General features: G+C 33.9%; 1 protein-coding gene and 1 long non-coding RNA gene across 4 annotated transcripts; one reads left to right on the forward strand and one right to left on the reverse strand.

The window, feature by feature from the left end:
- The first annotated feature begins 2122 nt into the window (after positions 1 to 2122).
- On the forward strand, positions 2123 to 3233 carry LOC111386778. Of its 2 annotated transcripts, none has more exons than XR_002701319.1 (2): positions 2123 to 2337; positions 2835 to 3233. It is a non-coding gene; the product is annotated as an uncharacterized LOC111386778 (long non-coding RNA). The 2 variants fall into 2 exon arrangements; XR_002701318.1 differs by having other exon boundaries at positions 2123 to 2305.
- A 275-nt stretch (positions 3234 to 3508) lies between these two features.
- Positions 3509 to 7919, reverse strand: LOC111386770 (protein FAR1-RELATED SEQUENCE 11-like). Of its 2 annotated transcripts, XR_002701315.1 has the most exons (4): positions 6856 to 7919; positions 4122 to 6185; positions 3988 to 4044; positions 3509 to 3899 (listed from the first exon to the last, which is right to left on the reverse strand). XR_002701315.1 is itself a non-coding variant. In XM_023011242.1 (3 exons), exons 1-2 carry the CDS (start codon positions 7040 to 7042, stop codon positions 5851 to 5853), a joined length of 522 nt encoding a protein of 173 aa, XP_022867010.1. In that variant the 5' UTR covers positions 7043 to 7919; the 3' UTR covers positions 3509 to 3899; positions 3988 to 5850. The 2 variants fall into 2 exon arrangements, 1 of the variants encoding a protein (XP_022867010.1); XM_023011242.1 differs by having other exon boundaries at positions 3988 to 6185.
- Positions 7920 to 21310: the final 13391 nt, after the last annotated feature.

The raw sequence follows: 21310 nt of genomic DNA on the forward strand, positions 1-21310 counted from the left end.
ACTATGCTGAATGCAAGAGGGTAAATTTGGATGTTAGTATCTTAACACGTAGCAATAATCAACTTGCCCCCTATCTCGCCTTGAGGGTTGTACCGTTGACTAGAATTAAGGGTCGCATTGCATTTCGAAATCATCAAACACATTGTCCAATGGCCATAAAGAAATACTTGAAGCGATTTTCGTCATCCTTTTCAATAAAAAATGTCGATTCAGTATTAATTCTTCCCATGTTACAGCAAAATCTGACCAATTAAATAAACAATAATCATAATTTAAATAATTAAATAAACAATAATAAAAAACTGAAAAATTAATAATTGAATTAAATAATTAATTACACATTAAATAAAGATTCAAAAAATAATTAAATAAACAATTGAAATTAATACCTGGCCAATTTAGCATAACTCTTCTCAGTCGAACCCATCAAGTCCTCCAACGCGATTCTTTGGCCTTCCAAGTCTTCTGATAGCTCATGATCACCCCGTTCTCTCGACGAACGTCATTAATAATGTCCAAAAGTTTGTAGATTTTTCGTGGGTCCTAAAACTTGTGCATTACTTCTTGACCAATGAACCATGATCGAGCTTGCCTGTATTTATTTCGACGAATACCCACTTCGCAAGTATGTTCCCGTGCATACTTACGAACCACAAAGAACTCATTCGTGTCCATTTTCGTTGCTCACAAACGTCAAAGGCAACTGTCGTCAACGCGGACAATTGTCTAAGTCGACTTGTTTGATTTCTTCACTTTAAACTCAAAATTGTGTTTCAAAGCAATCCGTTGAACAGCTTCCTGCAAATCTTTCTTCCTGTCAAACAGTTGCTCGACATACAAATTTTCATCATCGTGGACTATACGCGAACAATTAGAGGACCATGCATTCGGTCCAGCCTGTGAGCTCCCACTCGACGCATGTCTCAAACGGGAAAAAGTAATCAAATTCTCATTTGTAAAGTCATTATCTCTTTTGTTGTCTTGAACTACCGAGCAAATTCTGTGTGTAACAGTGACGTCATGGTGAGGAGCAACTGTCTCTAGAATAGCTACAACATCATCACGCACTATTTCCACTGTGTCCCAAAACTCATTCACATTACGATCCCCTCCATCGAAATCTTCCTGTTCACTCTCGGGGACATTCTTCTTCATCAAAGTTACGCAAATAGAAATCGTACGTTTCTGGTTCATTTTAATTAAAACCTTTATTTCAGCTTCAGAAGTAACCCTTATAGGTGGAATTGAAATGGATGTATTCTCGCCCATTAGAAATCCCAATTCCATGGCGTACTCAGAGGGATTGACTTTCAACAAGTTCAGTATCTCATTGTACATTTCTGCATATGATGTACAGGATGTTATTACAATTGCAGTACAACCATGTTTTTCATTCGTCCATTTCCACACCCATTGATCATTGTCATTATTTTCAAATTCACCAAAATAACAAATCAGGATAGCGGCTGATCCCATATCTGTATTACGAAACATCATTTATTAAAAAAATTGTAATTACGAGAATAAAACGACGAAAATAAATATGACACAAGAAAAAAAAGACGTATAACAGCTTGCCCGGACACTTTTTAGCCGGCTGTCTTCTACATTTTGCATCTACACAGATGAATTTTTTTCCTCGTTTTTACTAAAAAAATTATACATTCATTTAAGACTGTAATATTTTATTTTTCTAAAATTATATGTTGAAATAAAATTTAAATATTCAAACAATGTACTAATTTAACTAAAATGAAATTAAACATACGTATTTATACTTACCAATTTCATGTGCTGACTGTGAGTAATACTTTTTTGTTGAGCCTTTGATAATTTTTTGAGATTTCAATGTTCAAGCAGATGGAAGAGGAAATTTCTTTTTAACTGTGTTGAAAAATCTGATAAGGAAAGTGATTTCATTTTGAGATTTAAGTGTGATTGTTTGGATTTATTAATTTTTTAAAGAGCGTATTATTGTCTTTTGGGCAAATGATATGTTTTTGTAATTACAACACATAATAAGGACAAAAATGACATTTACTCTTCAAAAGGCCCTTTTGGTGAATGGAAAAAAAAGTTGGTCAATATAGAAATTTGGTGTTTTGACTTTGTTATTTTAAAAAGTACCCCCTCTCTAAAATGGTTCGGAATCTCTCTCTACAACCCTGATTTAGTTTTCGATGGCAAAGAGGTCCGTCAAATAGCCGGTTAAAATCTCAAACGAACAGGTCGAGGAGAGTCGGGGAGAGCGAGGAAGATGACGGCATCACACTTTCAAATCTTCGGCGGGGAAGAGCTCCTTCAAGTTACGATTTTCAAATCTGACCTCCATTTTAGGTGTTATTTTCATTGTTCTATTACTGACTGCAGTATTTGTGTCTACATTCTAGATCTTCTCAAATATAGAACCATGGGACCTTTACATGTTCACTGTATGCTGGATTTAATGTTAGCCCGAGGGTGTATTTGAGAAAATTAAAATTAAAATTAAAATTCTAGAAATTGAAGGATTTATGTAATACCTATTTTGTATATGCACAATTTGCCCAGATACATAGTTGCAATTTTTGTCTTGGTGCTGCAACTTCGAATTTATGTAAATGTAATTTGTCGTCAATTAGGTTGGAACAATATGTACCTGCAATTTTTAAATATACGCACAATTTGAAGGAAATCGTAGGGTTTATATAAAAGTCCAATTCACAGGAAATATCACTGTCTGGGACTGCACATGTTTTTGGTTGAGTTTCACACCAACCTGCTTGTTAGATTTATTCTTTTGTTTTGTTCATGCTTTCAATTTCTGAACAAGTGGTTTTTTTTTATTGGATTAGGATTGTTCCATGGCCAAGAAGAACATAGGAATATGTCATTCTTGTAGGGTGGCAAGACAATAAAGGGATGTTGTTCCATTGTTGCACCCGCGATTGTAGGCTTTTCAAGTTTTCTAACGTTCCGCCCTACAAAGAGTATCCATTGCAAGGTGAATCAAGTGGTACTACCAACGAAAGTGAACCGGTCGACGATTTGTCCCGTATGTTGAGAATGTGTGCAAAAATAACCGAGGAGAGAAACGTGGAGATTTCATTCAACTTATTGTACTTAAAATTCCTGTGATGGTTGTCATAGAAGCACATTTTTTGTTAACATGTCTTGATCTTGAACGGTTTGTGTTGTATGTAGTGAACTATTACAAGTGTTCTCAATCTAGTTTTTCATAATTTCTATGGATACACCCAATTATGCAATTTTACAATTCATGGCATTGCTGCAGTTTCTCCTTGAACCTATTGTACTAGTGATATTGTAGATTCAACAAATTGACTTAGTAAATTAATAACTCAAACAAACACTTTATTAATCAAACAAGTTTAACATTAACATCAGCAAACTAATCCTCCATTAACCCGCTAAACCAAAAAAAGAGATTATGCCAGTGGTAAAATCACTTAATTCCAAGAAAATTGTGCTTCCAATATGATTGTGAAGGGCCGTTGAAAAACTTGCCTAGAGTGCAAATTGGGATTAGCATTGAGGCAAAACACAGCTGAACATTCCAACATATACACAAAAATGATAAATGAGCTTATCCAAATTTCGAGTAGTAATTAAAACAATGCTAATAAGATATTGATATACAAACACAAATCAAAACAAAGGGCCTTTTTTTGCTACTTCTCAACACAATTACCAACCCTTCTCAAAACAATACCCATAGCTATGATATGCATCATTAGATTCATTACAATCTTGATATCGTTCTTTTCCACCCCCACCACCAGACCCACATCAAAATCTGGTAGATGCCTTATACGCCTACATCAAAATCAATTGAAAATCTGCTGGATGCCTTATACCACTACATCAAAATCTCCAACGCTCTCCTGCGTGCCGACCTCCTGCCAAATGGAATTGCAATTGTCATTTACAAATATTTCAAAAGGATAGTTAGCTAAGTCGGTGTTATATAATCTCATGCTAAAATACCTTAACATTGAATGAGGACGAAACTTTGTCTTTTTACCCGTTCGTTGAAGTCGAATTCTGTAAGTCATGGAGAATACACTCAGTTCAATATGTACAATGATTATCAAAATAAACATTTTTGGTCGAAATCATACCTTACAATAGATTTTCGATTTTCTGGAAACAGCTTCTAGATGTCCCTTTCGACGAAGTTTTTTAGGAGCTCCCTTACTTTTTGTGTATTTCGGGTCCAAGCAGATTCCGCCAGAACACTTTCCAGCTTCATCCAAGCGTTGAGAGCCCACATTGCTATACTTCAACATCGATGAATCATTTGTTTGGATTTCAATCCAATCTATGATACCACGTGACCGTGACTCGTCGTGTGCTACGAAGTCAGCTAACTTCGCAAAAGCATTGCACATTTGCTCATATCTAACTTGGACTGGAGTACTAATCCAACTATCATAATTAATCGGAACCCTCATATACGGTCTGTTCACATCCCTTCTCCATCTCTTCAAAATGTACTTCTCGGGAACTAAGTTCACTTGGTTTCGAATCAAAATCATTATTGCGTCCTTGCAAATAATTCCTCTAAACTCGACAGGTGACAACTGCACTCAAACTCGCATTCATCTCTACGAAAGCAAACTTTAAAGATTTTTGTCTTCATACAGTCGTTCAGAATAATGTCCTTATGTACATCGTATGTAGTATGCAAGTAAGTCCCATGAACTCCTAAGACTTCACAGTACACCTTTCCAGTAAATTGTTCTTGAAACTCCTTGAACTTCATGATTGTATAAACTGATTGGAATTGCCTCTCCATTACCTTGTCGCACATGGGATCATTTGTGAAAAAGATTTGAAGTCAGCTTGAAACTCCTTTTCAACTTTACTTCTCAATGCACGTTCATACTGCTCTACAAATTGCTTTAGAGATGTTTTGGAATGAACATAGCCATTAAAAACGCATTAATTCCTTCACTTCGTTGTGTGGTTGACATACCGGCCCAAAATGAGGTTTTTAAAAAGCATGGGACCCATCGACTTCTTTCATTGTATAGGCCGGTCAACCAACCATGTTCTAACAATTCGTAATCTTCGAGCATCTTACTCCATGCTTGTTCAAATTCATCGCAACTTTGCACATCATATACCAACGCATGTGCAGTAGCAAGAATGAAAACTTTATGTCTATGACCACTAAATTTTTCTGGTAACTTTTTCAGAATATGCCATAGGCACCATCTATGCTTTGTGTTCGAGAACACGATTTCAATTGCATTTTGCATTGCAGGGTCTTGATCTGTAATTATTCCACTTGGTGCTTGATCATGCATACATTCAAGCCATGTTCGGAATAGCCATACAAAAGTCTTTGTGTCTTCATTTGATAGCAAACCATATCCAAGTAGAGTTGATTGTCCATGATGGTTTACCCCACTGAAAGGAGCGAAAGGCATCTCGTACTTGTTGGTCAAGTACGTGGTGTCAAATGTAACTATATCACCGAATTCCTTACACGCTTGCCTACACCTGTTATCTGCCCAAAACACGTTCCTCAACTGGGCCTCATCATCCAAGTCTATGCTAAAGAAGAACCCAGGACTGGTTGCTTGCATCCTTGTAAAATACGCTTGTATTGCAAGAGCATCTCCTTTACCCAGTCTTAACCGTCGGACTTTGTCAATGAAATTTCTACAATCTTTCTCAACGCACGTAATATTTTCGTAACCACCGGCTTCAACAACAGCCGAGTTAAAACTCTTATGTAATGGTATACCAGCTACGTCATTTATTTCAAACTGTCTTCTCACACGTGCATTGATTTCTCGATTGCAGCGATATAGCCTTGATTTCGATGGGCTTGTCTTGTGATTATGCTCCACTAAGTTTTGAACATGCTGTCAATCTTACTTTACAGCCTGTTTGCATTTTTGGTTGAGGCTTCATGACTGCATTTGAACCACTAGTTTGATGGCCCTCCCGACTACATGTAAAAGTTACATAACGTACAACCCCATCCTCACCCTTCTTTGAATTTCTTTTCCTCACCGGAAATCCAACTTGGTACGCATAGTTCTTGTAAAATTCGAACACCTCATTCTCATCTTGGAACTTTATGCCAACACTAGGCACAATAATATCAGTTCCTTCTCGTAAACTTATGTCATTCGGATTGTCGTCTTTGGATAAAGGGATTTCCAAAATACCTACATTTATGATAAGAGGAACAATAATCAATTCCAACCTACATTTGTGACAAGAGGAACAATAATCATTTCCAAGTATTTGCACAAACATACCAACATTGACATTAGAATATAAAGCCAATAGCTTGTCAATTTAGCATAAACTACAATTAGATAAAAGGGATGGGGCAGGCTGGGTTTGCATCTCCATATATTTTAAAGCTTTTGTTCCAATTTAGAATGTGTTCACAACAATTAGACAGTTCACAAATTATCATTTTCCACTCTTAGAGGCCACTGTCAATCACGTCACAATGGATAGACTTCCAAACTTTGAAACCAACCGTACCCTTATTCTTGTCCTTGTTTTCTATTTATGTTCTAATTGCCCAGTAAACTAAATATAACAGTAAATATAGCAGCAAATTTTTGTTCTACCTGCTCCATTTTAGCATCTTATATTGCAACAGATTTTAGGTAAGATTAAAATTCACTCAAAAACATTTAACTATAAGTGTTGTTTGAAGTCATATCTACACTAGATTTGCCAAAAGTTCGAGAAAAAATGCTATGGGAGTAAGGAAAGGCACCATAATACGAAATCATTCATCTGAACTCAAGGAAGAACGCAAGTACATATAGAACATGAGCTCACATCAGCGATATCAAGATTATGAAGAAGAAATGTTACCCATGTTTTTGCCGGAATCGATGTTGCTGCCGTCTGAGTTGCCTCCTTCCATTTCATATTCATCTCTATAATAAATGGGTCTCGGGTCCACTGTAAAAGATGGAGATAACCATGTCGGGTTCACCATTATATCGTCGCCAGCATCAATGTTACCGACGTGGTCGGAAGAATTTTCCTCTCGTTCCATTTCTCGGTCGTTGTGGGAATTTGGAAAAGAGACTTGGGGTTGGGGATTGCAAATGGCGGGCAAATGGTGGTCAAATGGGCAGGATTAAGGTTTTACAATTACAAGAAAATCTCTTTTTAAACTTCAGCGATGTTTTGACATTTCTTCAGCAATATTTTGATTTTGACACCACATCAAATTCTGTAGGACATTATGTGAAACATGGGGTACGTCTAGCACTGTCCATATGTTTATAGCAAATTAATTTGTAGGAATGGTAACAATATGTATTTTCTATTTGGGATTTTTGATCCAGAATATAATATTGGTCCACAGGGAAAATGCATATGGTAGTGGTATGCCAAGATGCTGCCTTGTGAAAATAAAACAAATAGCTAGCCATGTAATGGTGCATGGCATGAAAACCGATTTTGATGATCAATGAAACCTCGGTGATTCAATTCAGGGGCCGGTCAGTCCAAGTCCAGATCAACTATTAAAAGTATGTTTGGAAGTGATTGTAAACGATTTAAATTAAAATTATATAAAAATGAATTAGTGAGATAATATTTGTGGATCCCTCAAACTATGTGGTTTGAGTAATTATAAATATGAGCCAATATATATACACACATGCACACATAGTAATCAGCCCTAGCCCAACCCCAATCTCATAAGAATAATACTATATAGCACTACTGGTACTACAAAACCAGTTTAGGTGACACCGATAAATGTTGTGATTCTCCGATCACGAAAAAGGAGAAGATAAAAGAGGAAAAACAATTCTATTTCTATTTTGAATAGAATTTACAATAGAGTATTACAAACTCTCTAAAACAAAAAAAAAATCTCAAAACTCTCTCTAATCTCTCTTTTTTTCTCTTCTATACACTACTTTTTCTTGTGTAATAAGAGCATTTTTTTTCCTTTGTAATAGCCCTCTATTTATACAAAAATTTCAGCCGCAAACCGTCTTAAAATTTTGGCCAAAACCTGCCACATAATTCATTGTTGGAGAGTCAACAAAAGTGGGCTATTTCATTTCAATTTTGCTGCTTCTTATTCATTAAGAAATGAAAATTGTGGCTATCCTTAAATAACTTCAGCGAGAAGTAAATTAAATATGGCTGGAAATTACGGCTATTGCGGTGGGAAGAAACTAGAATGCGGCTGGACTTATCAATAAATTTATTGGTTCAATTCGATTCTTTTAGGACTAGAACCAAATGGAACTATCTCCACTCCTACCTTTTGTTGTCTTTTCTTTTTCATCTTTCAAGTTAATGTACTCTATCAATTATATGCATATTGAAGGATGAGACTTGTTACATCCCCTTACCTAAGTGTGTTTTACTTTCAAATAAATAAATTTCTTCATAAGGTTGAAAATAGCGTTAAAAAAAATAATATTAGCCCCCCTTGGTTAAATCGTGGTAACAACTCTGAATATGCTAGTAAATTTATTGGCCGTGCTGTTCAAACAGGTGCCAATTTGTTGTTACTGGGAGTAAAAATTATTGTTTATTTTGACAAATGAGGTATGGTTTCCTTCTAAATTTAGTAACTTATTTTTAAATTTCACTAACAAGAAAATTATTTATATTCAGAAATTACTTATGTACATTTAGACCAACTTGGACTTCTATGTTTGAACTTGAACCGGCTCTAAACAGGCGCGGAGCCAGCACCTGACGAGGGGGCGCGGCCGCGAGTGCTAGCTCTGCCGGAGTCTTGAGAACCGCTGGGTAGCAAATGGCAAAGTTGCAAAGCCGGCCAGAGAGGAGACGAAGATGACAAACAATGAAGACGACCCCTTTTCTTCTTATTCTTCTTTTTTTTTTTTTTTGTTTTTTTTTTGTTTGGGCCTAACAGCTGAAGCCTGATTGATTAAGGTAATTTTTGGCCCAATTTTGATTGGCCCAAAGCCCCAAACCATGCTGTTTTCTACTGATTGCTAAAAGCTTGAAACCACATTTTACAAAGGCAGCGGGCAACAGGGGCGAAAGAGAGAAACTCTCAAATCCAATCCCCAAATTGTGAAAGAGAAAGCAAAACCCTATTCTAGTGAATGTTGTAAATTTTGTAAAGCCATGTGTACTGAAAATGATGGGCCTTGTCTTTTTGATACTTGGATTTTTTGGTGGGAATAAGCAGGCTTGTGGGAACAAATTTGGTGAGGTTAGTTGGAATTTTTTTCGTTTTTGTTTTAATTTCTGTCTATAATCTTTTATGTACTTGATTGGTAGAGGATAGAGATGGCTATGTGTCAAACAAATTTGATTTCTTTAACTGTTTGTGCTTGTTGCAGAATTGGAAAACTTAGTTGTATAATATAGTGATGGAGAAATTACAATTTTTTGGAAAAATGTAATTATAATAGAGAACCAAATACGTAGATAGTAAGCACGAGACATTGATGTAGATTCAAGTTCTATATGACTAGAACATTCAAGAAAACTGGTTTAATAGAAATCTCATGACCTGCTTTCCAAGATTAATTAGCCAACTAAAAATTGTGATTCTGTGAAGTTAAAATTAATGTGCACTATATATTGAACTCAAAGCTCTATGCTAATTACATGTTTCTTTGATAAATAAGAAACTTTTAGAAAGGAAATAGGAGAATTGTTGTGTGTGCACATTAGTGCATGTATAATTTTTACGTTTTAGTGTATTTACATTAAAGTTGAAGAATTTTTAATATTATTTAATTAAATATTAAAAAATCAACTTGCAACGGTCAAATGTCAATGGTTAACAGTCCGCCCTAGCTGACATTGGACCCTGGATTCACCTCTGGCTCTAAACATGATTGTAGTTGTGTAGTTAAATTGTTAATGAAAAGTTATGTTTGTTTGATTTTCTACAATATGATGCTTCTATTTTCATTCCTGGCATGATTCTGAGTGTTAAGCTCTCAACTACGAAAGGTTCATAAGATGAATGCAGAATAAATTAGGATGCTAAAATCTTTCCTGTTGTAGAAAGTTGACAAGTTAAGAAATGAGAATATACGTCAACAAATAAAGGTGGCACCAATTGAGAATAAATTAATAGAATGACACCTCAAGTGATTGGGTCGTGTTTTCTGTCCACCTAAAGATGCTCCATTTCATAGAAGTACTCGATTTTGGTAGAGCATGTTAAAATAGGTCTATTGCATCCATTTTGATATTTGGAAGGTTTTTGAATGAGTAAAGAAATTCAATGTGTTGAACAACTTAGGCGAGATCAACTTCACCTTATTTTCTTCACTCTCTACTTAAGAAACTTTTGTAGAATTATTTGATTGTTTCCAACACATGGCATCCGTGTTATCCTTGAAAATGGAGCATCTTGATCCTCAGCCTTTTATTACAGATGTACAAGTAGTACTAGTGAATGAAAAACGGTCAATCAATTTTTCTCTTAAACCGACAATTACATGCTTATTTTTTGTTAAAATAAATTTTAAAAAATAAATGAAGAAGGGAAGAAAACTAGGGGAGGGCTAGAAGAGAAAACCATGTGGGATGGGAATGGAGGGTTTAGAACGGATGTGTTGAGAATTAAAAATTCTAATTCTATGACCAAGAGCAATAAATTTGCAAAAGAAAATAGATAGAAGAACACACATTGTTAATAGAGGTTCATTTCTATGACGTATTAAGAATTCGTCATCTTTTGTCATTGCAATAATTCAATATAATGAACAAGAATTTTGAAGAGAAAATCGTACACCATATCTTCTACCTTTCTATCTCTTTTTAATAATTATAATACGAAACTCTAATGATGACTTCTTATTTATAAGATAAATGGTAATTAAATTCACACTACATTTTTTATTAATACCACCACATTTTAGTTTTACTTAAAGTCCTCAATATTTGTTCATACTTTTTTTCATCGGATTTTTATCTTTGACATTCTATTAATTAGCAAAATCTTGTCTTTGATGATAGTTGTAATTAAAATAATTTTCTTTGTGGGCATTAAAATGAGAAAAAAATATTTTGTCATACTTTTTTATTTTTTAAAATATAAATAAGTTATTTTATGTCCCCGAACGTGTGTGTTTATATATATATCCTAAGATAAATTAAAGCAAAATCAAAATTATAAGTATGAAATTTCTAACTTGTCCTTAATGAAATTTTGGTCTCTAAAGAGGGACTTCATTTCCCCTTCCAACCCCCAAAGCTATATATATTATCCTAAGATAAATTAAAGCAAAATCAAAATTATAAGTATGAAATTTCTAACTTGTCCTTAATGAAATTTTGGTCTCCAAAGAGGGACTTCATTTCCCCTTCCAACCCCCCAAGCAACCTTACTGCACAACATACTAGCATCCTGACTTCACAAATCGACGATATTTAGATTCCACAACTTAACGGAATGGAGATTTCATTTTTCATTTTTATCTTTATCCCCAATATCTTTTCTTTCTATTTCATCTTTTATCTTTTTGTTATTAAAAAAGATATTTTTGTTCTATCCATTCCACATGCCAAGCACATGTCATTTTCATGACCAATTGAATGGTTTTCATCCATTTCATCATTTGGGACTACATGATCAACCATTATGGAAGGTCGAGAAGCAAAATGTTAGGTGTTAGAGGTGGCTCCAAATTGCTACAAAAGGTTACATAGGTTGGGAAAAATGCTCCAATTTTCCTGTTTAACCATGCTATATATACGTTGTGATTGGCATCAAAGTTTACACTCTTCCACCATTGATTTTGATCACAACCATAAAATTACTGCCCAGATTTCTACCATACGAGAGGGGATGTCAAGGAGAATATACAATTAGCATAATTCTTCCCTTGTTTGTTAACATTATAACAAGTTCCATTAGAAACTTACTTAATTAATAAAGAAAAACTGAGTTTAATCTTTTTTTTTTAATTATTCTTGACATAGACTGGGTCCAATCTCAATTTCTTTGAAACGCAGAAGAAGATGCTGCTTACCAATAATATGGGGCAAAGCATATGCCTCAAGGAAATTCACTCTTTAACTGCTGCTACACTACCTTTGTCTGAAGATAACACAGTGACTTTCAGAAATGATTAAGAAGAAGAAACACTTAAAAATAAAAAATATAAAGAAATATTTAATTTCTTTAAATTGTCTTGGAGGGATAGATCAGTGATCAGACCTTGAATTTGTTTTCCAATGATCACTAATTCGAGTCCCTTCAAGGCCACTGAGTTGAGTATCTGGCTGTAAATTTCAAGGTTCCGTGGGATTAGTCGAGATGCGAGTAAACTGACCTCGTTGTCCACAGTCATCGAATAAAAAAATAAAAAAAAAAACTTGAATTTCAAGATGTTTCAACAGAATCCAGATTTTTTATATAAAAAAATATTACTATAAAACCCTTTGATTTGATTAAGTTAATAATTTTTAAAAGCAACTAAATCTTATAATAAAGAAAGGACCATAAAATTAGCTCTCTCTCTATATTCATTCATTTGACAACAAGGTCAAGTCATTGCCCCGATTTAAGTTGTAACGACAAAGTAGAAAAAACACATAAGATGACAAATATAAAGAAATGGTCTCTCTCTTATATTAACTTCAATTTCAAGAAGCATATACCATCTCAATTCTCTCTTATATAAAGAATTATTAAAATAAAACCCTTTAATTTCTAATAATCTTTAAAAGCAATTAAACCTAATAATAACGCACTGTCTATAAAATCTTTCAACTATCCATAACCATCGTATAAATTAAAATTAAATTTTTAGTAAATTTTGATAGAAGTTTTTGAAACGTGTGATTGAAAAATTGTAAGACCCATAAAAAATGTAGTTAAAATCGATTATTTGACTTTGACTCAAATTAAAATCTGAGTCAAATAAGGGCTAAACTTGATATATTTACTAATCTATTTTTTATTCTGTTTGATTTGTTAAATTTCTTTTTTACTTTTCCAATCAAATCAACGGCTTCGACGTGTTGGATTCTTTAATGACTTTAATTTTGTCACCAAATGGTTGCATATTTTGCGAAATTGATTTTTTTTTATGAGAAAATGAAAAATGTGTTATGGCCAACTTTTCTAAAAGCAACGTGCTAAAACATCATAATCTAGCAACTTTTTTGAAAGCTGTTACACGTACGGAATATGGGTGACGGGTCAATACACTCCCTATACGTGGGGCTTTATTCAACTTTTTTATATGGATGATTGGTTTTCACGTATTTCCTTTCTTCATTCTTTTGAATGGATGAAGTTAGTTGGGACGGCATTGCATTATCTTGCCTTTATTGTCAAAAGATTCTTCCTTTTCATGTGTGGTTTGCTATTATCTTTGTTTTGCTAGAAGAAATTGTTTGCTTCTTGAGGTATATTGTGTTTGTGGGTATCATTTTTCTTATAAAATCTTGACCATTGGATTGAGCTAGTCAAGATGAAAAAGAATTTCTAAAAATTGGCGGTATAGATGGAAATCGCTTTAAATAAGATTAAAATTGCACAATTAAAATGGAAGAAAAATGCAAGACCTAATTTTTTATACATTCAACATATAGGAGGTCGCAAAATTGACCGTAGAACTTTGTTCATTAGTCGAAGTATTAGCTGTCCATTTTCAAGACAAAAGAATAAGAATTGGAAATCATTCTTAACAAAAATTTGGACCTTCTAATTTGAAATTGCTTGTCCAAAGTAAGATAATAGACATTTGAGTGGGGCTCATTAAATTCCTTTTCGTGTCCGCTCTTGCTTCCTCTCATTTCGAATAGAAAAGTTCGGTAGGGAGCACTAACTCATCAAACCTTTCTTTATGAACAAGATTTTAGAAGATTTAAGGTGTATTTGATAGTGATTATAAGAATTGATTTTTTGACCGTTAAAAAGAAAAGTGGGTCCCGTCTGTGAATGAAGTCAAAATAATGGCATATCTTGAGATTAACGATAATTTTAGAGACATGCTCCCCCCCCCCCCCCCCCCCCTTCAAAATTGCATAAATCTGCTTATCTTAAATTTTGAATAATGCACATCCCTCTCGAACACTTTTCTTTCACATGTCGGTATGAAATTATAGTACTTAAAATGGTCTTATGAACTTTCTTTTATCTTATGTCTTCTTTAACATTAATGTAATACTTAAAAAAATAATAATAAATAAGTTCATCTAACAACTTCAGCTAAATCAACAACAAACTATTATTGATAACATCAATTCTTCAGAATTTAATTCATTTGAATAAGTACACTGGGGAACACAAGATGCAGGGATTTTAGTTGTGGAGGGATATGTTAGCCTTCACCAACTCTCTTTCACCACCAAGCTCACTCTTCTTTGCATATAAGCTCCCCTTTCGTTTTTCTTTCATTTTTCCCTTATCGCCTTTCAACCTCAACTGATCATCATACACTTGTTGTAGTGTCAAAGGGACAAGTGTAATTGTTTTCCCATCCATGTCAAAGTTGTACTTATTTCTAAATCCATCATGCTTCACATTCCTATCGTATTGCCAAGGGCTACCCAATAATATATGCCCCGCATCCATAGGCACAACATCACACAACATTTCATCCTTATACCTCCCAATTGACAAATTCAATAACATCCTCTTGTTCACCTTAATCACTCCATGATCATCCAACCACTGTAATCTATATGGTTTTGGATGTTTAATTGTTCTTAAACCTAACTTCTCGATTAATGTGGTACTAGCTAAATTTGTGCAACAACCTCTATCAATTATTAAATTACATACCTTATTTTCCACGTGGCATCATGTGTGGAAAATATTCTTTCACTGTTGCTCCTCTTCATCCACCTTGATTTGCGAACTGAGTGCCCGCATCACCACCAATGCGTCCCCTTCAACTGGATACTCCACCCCGTCATCATCACTAACATCTTCTAACTTGAGCATTTCATCTTCATCATTGTCACTCACCACTTCCCCCACTGTCTTCAAAATCATGGCTCGTTTGTTTGGATACTGAGAAGCAATGTGTCCTGTCCCCAAGCACTTGAAGCACTCGATGTCCCGATTCTTAGATTGTTGTGGTTCCGCCTTTGGTGCAACCTTGTCAGCGTTGTTATCCTTTCACCTAGGCGGTTCAATTTTATTGTTGACAACAGCCCCATCAACCTTCTCTTCATGCCACCTAGACCTCCAAGATGAATTAGGCCCCTGTTGATTCTTAGCTCCCCCTTTTCTCTTTAATTGCCTCTCAACCTTTATTACTACATGCAACATATCCTCTAATTCCATGTAATGCTGCAATTCAACAACATTGGTGATGTCCCTGTTCAACTTATTCAGGAATTGTGCCATGGTAGCTTCCCGGTCCTCCTCTACATTAGCCCGAATCATTAGAATTTCCATCTCTTTATGGTAATCCTCTACACTTCTCGACTCTTGGTACAAATCCTACAACCCTTGATGAAGCTCCCTATTATAGTGGCCAGACACAAACTGTTTTCTCACCATCGCTTTCAACTTATTCCAAGTAGTTATCGGCCTCTCCCTATTCCTCTGCCATGAAGTGACCACCTGATCCCACCAAGCGATGGCCTAATCAGTGAACTCCAAGACTGCAAGCTTCACTTTCTTCTCCTTCGAGTAGTTGTGGCACTCAAATATCAACTCCCCCTTTTTTTGCCACTTAAGAAATGCCTCTGGGTCACTCTTACCCCGAAATGTCAGAATTGACATTTTAATGCTACCCATACCTCCATTAACGTTGCCTCCCCCATAGTTTCTACCCATTCGTTCAAACCCACCACCTCTATTCCTCATCAGTTCCATCTCTACTTCTTCAAATTTATCATCATTTCATTCATTGCCATACCCATATTCATTTTGCATATCCATCCTAGGCTTTCGTCTGGCCAGCCTCCTAGCATGTGATATGTCTGCCTGTTGACCCCAGCTAAGGTTTGTAACCGTAGCGTCTAGCCTGTCCAACCTAATCTCCACACTAATTGTCATGCGCTCAAACCGCTGCATCATATCGTCTGCCATGTTATTTTAATTTTCCATCCTGCTCGAAGTAGAATCTTTCCCGTTCTGACATTCTCATAAATTTTCTACCTCACCAAAATTTCACTCGAGAATCACTCAATACTAGGCTTTACCCTCAATTGAACTCACCACTTAGCCTTTTACCTCTCAAGTGGTTCCAATCAATGATCTCAAGAACAATTAGTCGGAGTAAAATTGTGGGGTAACAATTGAATTGTGGAAGATTCAAGATTAAGAAGTTGAAGGACTAAGTAATTAAATAAAATTTTTGGAGGGACAAAAAAATTATTTTTTTTAAAACCCGTGAACAGTAGCTACGGTACGGAACAGTGTGTGAACAGTAATTTTTATTTATTTATTTATTTATTTTTGTAAAAACATAAAACAAATAAACTACCAAAGACAAAAAGATCTAGGACTCAAAATGAATGGGAAACACGAACAAAACAAAGACTCCACAATAAGAAGAGAAAAAAACAAAGGAATATAACTTTGTTTATGGTGCCTAAACTGTGATACCATCTGACGTGAACCCGAATAGTTAGATCGCTATTAAACCAACAAAAAGTGATACAAACCCCAAGAAAGTTAAAAATCAAAGTTTAGGACTCAATTCACAAATTTACGAACAAAACAACCAATAGTATATTAAATTATTGACTTTTTGATCACGAAACTTATAAATTTAATCCGAATTTGAATTTGACCTAACCAATTAATGAATCAAACAACCTCAAGGTAACAAAGACATGAATGATCTTTTGATTATACAATTAACTGAATCTTACCCGAGTTTTGAACGCCACAAGATCGCGAAATCTTGATAAGTTCAGTTGTTCCACACAAAAACAAATATTGGAAGCGAAAAAACCTCTCGAATTAATTCTCAAAATATCAAAGTCTGAAAAATACAAAGAATGAAATAGTCATATTTATACTAAAACCTTGAAAATAATTAAAAAGGAATTAAAATCCTAAAAATCTATTTTTAAATAAAGTAAAACATGTCCCAAATAACTAAAGATATTAAAAATAGTAGAATCCTAATTAAATAAGGAGACAAATCCTAAAGGACCACAAAACTATCGACCAACATGGAATTCTATCAGTTTTTGGTAACTTGCACAAAACTAGAACTTTCTGTCGAATTTATTGAAGTGTGGATCACATCAACTTAGGTGAGATCAACTTCATCTTATATTCTTCTCTATCTGCTTAAGAAATTTTTGTAGCGTTATTTGATGAGAAATGCTAGGGGTACATAATTTTTGGTACATGGGGGTGTCCACCCTCTCACATGGGTGAGGCTTGCTCGAGAGGATGAATACTCTTATATATAAAAAATTATGTACAAGTATCTTTATCATTATTTGATTGTTTCCCAACACATGGCCGTCATCCTTTAAAATGAAGCATCTTGATCCTCAACCTTTTATTACGGATGTACAAGTGGTTCCAGTGGATGAAAAACAGTCAATCAAATTTTCTCTTAAACTGACAAACAATTACATCCTTATTTTTAGTTAAAATAAAATTTAAAAAATAAATGAAGAAGGAAAGAAAACTAGGGGATGTTTAGAAGAGAAAACCATGTAGGATGGGAGTGGAGTGTTTACAGTAGATGTGTTGAGAATTAAAAATTCTATTTCTACACCAAGAGCAATACATTTGTAGAAGAAAAATAGATAGAAGAACACACATTGTAAATAGAAATTCGCTTTAATATGAGACTACGTCATCTTTTGTCATTGCAATAATTCAATACGATAAACAAGAATTTTGAAGAGAAAATCGTACACTATATCTTCTCAAACCTTTCTATCTCTTTTTGATGATGGTAATACGAAATTCTAATGATGAAATGGTAATTATATTCACACTACATTTTTTATTAATAGCACCAAATTTTAGTTTTACTTAAAGTCCTCAATATTTGTTCATTATAAGATTTTTGTTCATACTTTTTTTCATCGAATTTTTATCTTAACCATTCTATTAATTAGCAAAATCTTGTCTTTGATGATGGTTTTAATTAAAATAATTTTCTTTGTGGGCATTGAAATCAGAAAAAATATTTTGTCATACTTTTTTATTTATTTTTTTAAAAGTATAATTGAAAAATAAGTTATTTATGTCCCCAAACGGACTACGTTATATATGTGGTTTCATAAATGAAAAATGTAGTGAGAATATAATTACCCTAAGATAAATTAACGCAAAGCCGAAATTATAAGTGTGAAATTTCTAAATTGTAATTAATGAAATTTTGGTCTCCAAAGTGGGACTTCATTTCCCCTTCCAACCCCCAAAGCAACCTTACTGCACAACATACTAACATCCCGACTTTACAAATCGACGATATTTAGACTCCACAACTTAACGGAATGGAGATTTCATTTTTCATTTTTATCTTTATCCCCAATATCTTTTCTTTCTATTTCATTTTTTATCTTTTTGTTATTAAAAATGATATTTTTGTTCTATCCATTCCACATGCCGTGCACATGTCATTTTCATGACCAATTGAATGGTTTTCATCCATTTCATCATTTGGGACTACATGATCAACCATTATGGAAGGTCGAGAAGCAAAATGTTAGGTGTTAGAGGTGGCTCCAAATTGCTACAAAAGGTTACATAGGTTGGGAAAAATGCTCCAATTTTCCTGTTTAACCATGCTATATATACGTTGTGATTGGCATCAAAGTTTACACTCTTCCACCATTGATTTTGATCACAACCATAAAATTACTGCCCAGATTTCTACCATACGAGAGGGGATGTCAAGGAGAATATACAATTAGCATAATTCTTCCCTTGTTTGTTAACATTATAACAAGTTCCATTAGAAACTTACTTAATTAATAAAGAAAAACTGAGTTTAATCTTTTTTTTTACCTATTTGTTAAAATTATAACAAGTTCCATTAGAAAATTACTTAATTAATAAAGAAAAACTGAGTTTAATCTTTTTTTTTTTAATTATTCTTGACATTGACTGGGTCCAATCTCAATTTCTTTGAAACGCAAAAGAAGATGCTGCTTACCAATAATATGGGGCAAAGCATATGCCTCAGGGAAATTCACTCTTTAACTACTGCTACACTACATTTGTCTGAAGATAACACAGTGATTTTCAGTAATGATTAAGAAGAAGAAACACTTTAAACTAAAAAATATAAAGAAAATTTTAATTTCTTTAAATTGTCTCTGAGGGATAGATCAGTGATCAGATTTTGAATTTGTTTTCCAATGATCACTAGTTCGAGTCTCCTCAGGGCCGCTAGATGAGTATCCAACTGTAAATTTCAGGGCACCGTGAAATTTGTCGAGATGCGAGTAAACTGACCCAGTTACCCATAGTCATCGAATAAAATAAATAAATAAACTTCAATTTCAAGATGTTTCAACACAATCCAGATTTTTTATATAAAAAATTATTACTATAAAACCCTTTGATTTGATTAAGTTAATAATTTTTAAAAGCAACTAAATCTTATAATAAAGAAAGGACCATAAAATTAGCTCTCTCTCTATATTCATTCATTTGACAACAAGGTCAAGTCATTGCCCCGATTTAAGTTGTAAAGACGAAGTAGAAAAAACACATAAGACGACAAATATAAAGAAATGTTCTCTCTCTTATATTAACTTCAATTTCAAGAAGCATATACCATCTCAATTCTCTCTTATATAAAGAATTATTAAAATAAAACCCTTTAATTTCTAATAATCTTTAAAAGCAATTAAACCTAATAATAACGCACTGTCTATAAAATCTTTCAACTATCCATGACCATCGTATAAATTAAAATTAAATTTTTAGTAAATTTTGATAGAAGTTTTTGAAATGTGTGATTGAAAAATTGTAAGACCCATAAAAAATGTAGTTAAAATCGATTGTTTGACTTTGACTCAAATTAAAATTTGAGTCAAATAAGGGCTAAACTTGATATATTTACTAATCTATTTTTTATTCTGTTTGATTTGTTAAATTTCTTTTTTACTTTTCCAATCAAATCAACGGCTTCGACGTGTTGGATTCTTTAATGACTTTAATTTTGTCACCACATGGTTGCATATTTTGCGAAATTGATTTTTTTTTTTTTATGAGAAAATGAAAAATGTGTTATGGCCAACTTTTCTAAAAGCAACGTGCTAAAACATCATAATCTAACAACTTTTTTGAAAGCTATTACACGTACGGAATATGGGTGATGGGTCAATACACTCCCTATACGTGGGGCTTTATTCAACTTTTTTATATGGATGATTGGTTTTCATGTATTGTCTTTCTTCATTCTTTTGAATGGATGAAGTTAGTTGGGACAGCATTGCCTTATCTTGCCTTTATTGCCCAAAGATTCTTGTTTTTCATGTGTGGTATGTTATTATTTTTGTTTTGCTAGAAGAAATTGTTTGCTTCTTGAGGTATATTGTGTTTGTGGGTATCATTTTTCTAATAAAATCTTGACCATTGGATTGAGCTAGCCGAGATGAACAAGAATTCCTAAAAATTAGCGGTATAGATGAAAATCGCTTTAAATAAGATTAAAATTGCACAATTAAAATGGAAGAAAAATCCAAGAACTTATTTCAACCTTATAGAAGTTACGGTTACCTATTTTTTTATACATTCAACATATAGGAGGTCGCAAAATTGACCGTAGAACTTTGTTCATTAGTCGGAGTAATAGCTGTCCATTTTCAAGACTAAAGAGTAAGAATTGGAAATCATTCTTAACAAAAATTTGGACCTTCTAATTTGAAATTGCTTGTCCAAAGTAAGATAATAGACATTTGAGTGGGGCTCATTAAATTCCTTTTCGTGTCCGCTCTTGCTTCCTCTCATTTCGAATAGAAAAGTTCGGTAGGGAGCACTAACTCATCAAACCTTTCTTTATGAACAAGATTTTAGAAGATTTAAGGTGTATTTGATAGTGATTATAAGAATTGATTTTTTGACCGTTAAAAAGAAAAGTGGGTCCCGTCTGTGAATGAAGTCAAAATAATGGCTGAAATAGTGAAATAAGGTCAAAATTTAATTTTTTGAGTTGAAAAATTGCAACTAAATAGGAATGGCCCAATTTCATTTTGCTTCCGGATTAATGAGAAGGATAATGGATAATAAAATTAGGGTAAATTATAGATCTCTCTCCGATGTTTCTAACAATTTTAATGACACTTTCTTCCCTTTGAAAGTTATAAAAATCTCTTTTATTTTAACTTTTGAATATTGTATACATATCTTGAGATTAACGATAATTTTAGAGACATGCTCCCCCCCCCCCCCCCCCCCCCC

This window comes from Olea europaea, unplaced genomic scaffold, assembly GCF_002742605.1.
Source record: "Olea europaea var. sylvestris unplaced genomic scaffold, O_europaea_v1 scaffold372, whole genome shotgun sequence".
Classification (NCBI taxonomy): Eukaryota; Viridiplantae; Streptophyta; class Magnoliopsida; order Lamiales; family Oleaceae; genus Olea; species Olea europaea.

Bases quoted from the DNA above. Each gene is read 5' to 3' on its own strand.
- LOC111386770 (XM_023011242.1), bottom strand. From the start codon at position 7,042: ATGGAACGAGAGGAAAATTCTTCCGACCACGTCGGTAACATTGATGCT. The intron at 6,186-6,855 runs GTAACATTTCTT...TCATAAATGTAG, and splicing joins CGATTCCGGCAAAAACATGG to GTATTTTGGAAATCCCTTTA.